Raw genomic sequence first — 5,668 nt, 5'->3', positions numbered from 1 at the left:
CTCGCCGAGCGAGGGAGGGCCTGCGTCGAAGAGGAAAGAGAAGGGAAAAGGGGCGGGAGACGGAGACGGAGGGGCGGCGCCCGAGTCACGTGACCCGGGGCAGCCCGGAAAGCTCCGAGGAGGAGCCTGGCGCCGCCATTTTCCTGCAGCTGCCTGTCCCTTTTGCCCTGCCCGGCTTCAGCTGACCAGGGAGGGGGTGGGCTGAGCTGAGGCGGGGGCAGGGGAGTGCCCGATTTCGTGCCTGACCCCGCGGGTGACAAGAGCCGGTTCTTTCCGGGCTGGGTGGCAGCGTGCGGCCCTGAGCCCCGCCCCAGGTCGGCAGGCGGAGAGGGAGCCGGTGGGGGTAGGGGGGTGGCGGTCCTCCGGCGCTTGGGGGTCCCAGTCCCCGCCGGCTGCCGAGCGGGAGGGGTGGCGGAGGAGCCGCAGAGATGTCCGGCCAGAGCTTGACGGACCGAATCACCGCCGCCCAACACAGTGTCACCGGCTCCGCCGTGTCCAAGACAGTATGCAAGGCCACGACCCACGAGATCATGGGGCCCAAGAAAAAGCACCTGGACTGTGAGTGAAGCCGACCGCTGCCCCCGCGACCCGCGTCATTCTACCCATCTCTCTTCTTCCCCGCTTCGGCTGCCTCTTCCCTCCCTGCGTCTTCTCTGGCGCGGCGGGTCCTGTGCTCATCCGAGCTGTGTTCTTTTTGCTTCCATCACACCTGCCTTCACGGCTTCCGTTCCCTGTCTAAAAATCCCTGACAAGCCACTCCCCTCCGGGTTCCTAGGGGACCCTGGCTTCTCTGCTCGGTGCTCCGCGATACCCATTACAGCCGGCCAACTTGCCTCTCCACCTAGCCCCTCACCTCCCGGCCTCCTATGTCTGCTGCAGCCTTCTACTCTTTCTTCCCACCCGTCCCGTGCTGCCTAGCCGCCCTCTCCTGAAAGTCTCCCCGCTTGCTCCCGGCCTCACCGCCCTATTGTTTCCCCACTAGCCTTCTTCGGGTTTCCGTAAACGCCCGGTTCCGTGGGCCCGGATCCCTGTTTCTCCGCAACCCTGAGGGCCGCCTCCGTTGAAGTGATTCCCACTTCCTTTGCTCCATTAGCCTCTTCTGTCCTTTCCTTTCCCGTACACCTTTCCTCCCGCCCCCACCCCCGCCCTTTGGGTTACCTTTCTTTGCCTCTGTAAGTTCACTTAAGTTCCTTCGTCTCATTGTAAATATCATACTCAATATCGGACTTTTTTCCCCTGACTACTTTCTTCGTGGGCGTGAAAGTACAGGGATTCTGTTGGTGTGGGGAAAGCTTTGTGGAACGCCGGGATTTTTAATCACCTCTGGTGGGGTTTAATCATTGTTTTTTCATGCTTTTGACTGGGATAATTTGTGAATGTCAGTCCCCCCCCCCCCTTTTCTTTTTTCTAATAGGGATATGGAAAAGGGTTTGCTGATTTTGGTATCAGTTCCTAGAGCTGTTAAGCCTGGCGGTTTGAATTCAGAAGCTTGAGTGAAGTGTAGACTATTGGAATTCAAAATAGATTAATAATCAAATCTACAAATAACATACATCCTTTAAAAAACTGGTAAAAAGATATTTGGTGATGCTTGAGTTTGGACTCCGTTTTAATTTATGCTGGTTATCTTTTGAGGAACTAGTTTTTCTTACACGCATGATATTATACCATTCACTGACTTAGCTACAGTTACTAGAGCTAACTACTCCGAACTTTTTCCAAACCTGGAAGCCACCTGTAATATCCTTTTTTATTCCACTCCTTTACCTCAAGGTACAAAGATCAGTGCATTACTCAAGCTTTGACTCAATGGAGCTTTGACCTGAAACTTTTCAGGGAAACATAGGGAAAAAGGCATTGTAATAGATAAGTTCCTTTTTTAAATGGCTACTGGACACAAAAGCCTGACTGACTTCATCCTACGCGAAAGTTACTTTGCTTTACTGTTTGAAGGAAGAGTGAGCATGTCCTGAAAGGGAATTCACTGATGGGAGTCCTGTTTTGAGTTCTCGTTTGGACTTTGGCCCTAAGGTTTGCGCTTTTTAAAAAAATGTACAAAATGTGAATTCTTCCAAGATACTTTGCTCATGAAGTACTGTTAGAACAAGTTACTGCTACAGACAAACCCATTATTCATTGTGACTTATTCCTTCCTTGTGGAAAAGTTTAAAAAAGCATCATTATTGCTTGGTTCTTCTTTTGATGTGCGGGTCATGGAGGCTGCTTGTTAACTATCAAGGATTGACAGTCAATCCTGCTTGTTAACTATCAATCCTTGACTGTTTTAAAGAATTCAGAATATATTTAAATGGTGACACATTTATAAATGGAAAATTCTTTTAAATACATTATGAAGCCATTTAAGTACCTCTTTTGATTGTCTGATATTTGGAGTAGACATTTCTCCTGTTTACTTCTCTTCAAATGACTACTTGGCTTGCTCTACCCAATCTATGGTTTGTCCTAACACTGTTAATTCTTTTGTTTGGTTGGTTTTGTTGTTTGTTTGTTTTTGGCGTTGAGGAAACTACTTGTGACTTTGTGAACTGTTATCCTCATCTCTCCCTTCAAAATGATAAATTATAACACGAATAGATACCGCTTTTAAAAGTCTTTTTAAAGGTTCTTGTCTTATTTCAAATGTTGCAGTTCTAACACATTGTGGAAAAGGTCAGAAAATAGGCTAGGTAAATTTAGGAGAGTGAGACTTGCTTGTGGTTTTATGAATGTTAGCCTTTTCTCTTGTAATGGAAGCTGCTGCAGATAAGAACTGGGATTAAGTTTGGTATATGGATAATCTCACATTTGTAGTCTTTTTCTCTACCACTGCTGTGTTTATAAATTCCCACTTTAGAACCTGAATATTCCTGGTAATGTTTGATTTTTTTAAAAAAATCTGTATGAATAAGGAGCCACTTACTCTATGAGGTTTTTAAAATACAGTAATACTATTTTTCTTATATTGTTGTTTAAAACACCCTTATAACCAATTCCACTAATGGAATAAATTTAAGTCTGACCAATGAGTGGTTTTTGTAAACACCTTCTTCCCCCACACACTTTAACATACTTTGAGGAAATTGAAAAGGCTTTCACAAACAGTTCTGGGTTTTGACATCATGGACTTTTAAGTCTTTAATGTAGATACAATTTTTCCTCTTTTAGGAATTTTTCTTTCTAGTGAAGGCTTAGTTCTCTTGCACCTTTTAATATACTGAGAAACTGTTGCCTAATTAGTTGACCCTAATGAAAATGATTTCATTTTTTAAATATTAGTATTTAACAAAAATATGCTTAAGACTGTTTTTTCCTATAAACCTTTAGAGTGTGGAGGTGGTTTCTGTGTACTCCGCCAAGGTCTGTCTATATTAGGAAATGATGATTGTAATCCATGAATTATGGCTTAATTCATACTACATTGTATACTTGTTTAAGAAAGACCTTTTGCTTTGCTTATAGGGGTCAGTAGATAATAATGTTAAGTAGTGTCCCTAGTATGAAAAGAGTTGTCAAACCTGAAACATATTTTTAAAACTAAACATGGTTTGCATTTAATTTCAGGCCTCTAATGGCCATAATCAAGATAGAAGAATAGTAGCCTTGTATTTGAAGGACTTCAGTTTGCCAGGCACTTATTAACCATTATCTAATTTAATCCTTTCTCATAGCTATGGGAGAGGCAAGTCATATGCATAGGTCATCTCTAACTAAATTTAAAGAGGGTATAGAATACTTAAAACATTATTGGTTGAAGTACAGACAGAACAGAGTTTTTTTTTTTTTTTTTGCGGTATGCAGGCCTCTCACTGCTGTGGCCTCTCCTGTTGCGGAGCCCAGGCTCTGGACACGCAGGCTCAACGGCCATGGCTCACGGCCCCAGCCGCTCCGCGGCATGTGGGATCCTCCCGGACCAGGGCACGAACCCGTGTCCCCTGCATCGGCAGGTGGACTCTGAACCACTGCGCCACCAGGGAAGCCCAGAACAGAGTTTTAAAATTTATAAATTCTTAAAGTAAAAACATTCTTACCTGATTTCACAACCTTTACTCTTGTTTTTTTGACAAGAACACTTTTTTCTATACTTGTTTACTTTCCTTGGGCATTTATGTTGGAGCATGTTTCACTGAGATGAAATATTATGTTAATGGCTCTAATGTTTTCACTTTTATATCCATATGTTTTACAGTTAATTTCAAGGGACACTTCATTCCAGCCACCATCTGCCTTACATTCTTACAACAAAATCAAGATCATGTTCTTATTAAGTATCCGTTATAAGCATATCTCTAAGGTAGATACAGTGTGGGTATTTGTGTGTTGTGTAATGGCTCTAGACTCTGCCTAATTTTAATTGTGGAAACATATTTTTTTTTAAAGTAAGAATTTGTGAATGTTTTGAATATGTAGAGAGTGGAATTTATATTTGGGTTCGTGGTTTGTATAACCATTGAAAATACATATAAAATATTGACATGCACCCAAAATAATTATCTTTCTAAACAAATTATTGATTTTTAATGTCTTAGTTAATGATATCCAATGGGTGCTTAGTTTGCGTATTGTCAAGAATATATCTGGTAGCTGGGATCTGATTTGAAAGAAGGTACCAGTGAGGAAGATAGTAAGTAGAAGATCTGCCCCTATATGGCGCTTGTTTAGAAATAAGGTAACTGGGGCTTTCCAAATGGACGATTATTTCGTAGTTAGGTTTGGGCTTACTGTTCTTTCCCATAAGAATTAATCGTATGATTTATATTTTCATTTTCATTATTTGACCTATTCTGTCCCTTACTACTTTAATAGTTCTGAAATACAAAAAAAAATGGTAATTGAGTCATCAAAGTGGTAATAGCAAGATTTGACTACTTATGTCAAATGTAGGAGGTAAATAGTAGAACTCCACAAATATAAGTTTTTCCTCCTTCACATATTTAGTTATGTTTCTGAATAGTATGTATTTTAAAAGAGAAACCTGAAGAGAATTTTACCTATAGCCATTTCGGTAGCTGCCTTATTTGTAACTAGTAAGTTAATTCTAAAATTTCTTTGTAAAGTAATTAGGCTTCACTGGTGGACTTGTTACTTTAAGAAATACTGTTTAGACTTCATCTATTTTTTATCCTTGTAGCAGTGCTTTTTATGTTTATATATTTTATATATCTGAATAATTTTTAAAGATGTCTTAAAATTTAATTTCAATGGAAAAGAAGTGAAACTTCATTATGAAGTGACATGCTTTTTTTCCTCTCATTTGAGTTGTAAAGCACTTGTATGATATTTAATTAGATGTTTTATTTTTTTAACTTTTTTAAGCTCTTCCACTTTACTTTTTAAATTAAAAAAATTTTATTTATTTATTATTTATTTATTTTTGGCTGTGTTGGGTCTTCATTGCTGTGTGCGGGCTTTTCTCTATTTGCTGCTCTAGGGCTGCTCTTCGTTGCGGTGTGTGGGCTTCTCGTTATGGTGGCTTGTTGAGGAGCATGGGCTCTAGGCATGCGGGACTCAGTAGTTGCGGCACCTGGGCTCAGTAGTTGTGGCTTGCGGGCTCTAGAGCACAGGCTCAGTAGTTGTGGCGCACGGGCCCAGCTGCTCCGCGGCATGTGGGATCTTCCTGGACCAGGACTTGAACCCGTGTTCCCTGCATTGGCAGGTGGATTCCTAACCA

General features: G+C 41.8%; 1 protein-coding gene across 3 annotated transcripts in view; it reads left to right on the top strand.

The window, feature by feature from the left end:
* The window catches only part of PICALM (phosphatidylinositol binding clathrin assembly protein), a 107,430-nt gene that overhangs the window by 609 nt on the left and 101,153 nt on the right, over positions 1-5,668 (top strand). The window contains exon 1 of one of the 3 annotated variants that reach the window (XM_007448832.1): positions 293-558. The exons of 1 other annotated variant lie outside the window; for it this stretch is intronic. In XM_007448832.1, coding sequence (XP_007448894.1) covers positions 429-558 — 130 coding nt within the window. In that variant the 5' untranslated portion in view covers positions 293-428. Of the gene's footprint in view, positions 1-292; positions 559-5,668 lie in introns of those variants that run through there. One more of the 3 variants, XM_007448833.1, reaches the window with a different exon arrangement.

Source organism: Lipotes vexillifer, unplaced genomic scaffold (genome assembly GCF_000442215.2).
Source record: "Lipotes vexillifer unplaced genomic scaffold, Lipotes_vexillifer_v1.1 scaffold771, whole genome shotgun sequence".
Classification (NCBI taxonomy): Eukaryota; Metazoa; Chordata; class Mammalia; order Artiodactyla; family Lipotidae; genus Lipotes; species Lipotes vexillifer.
This window is presented reverse-complemented; position numbering and strand designations above follow the sequence as displayed.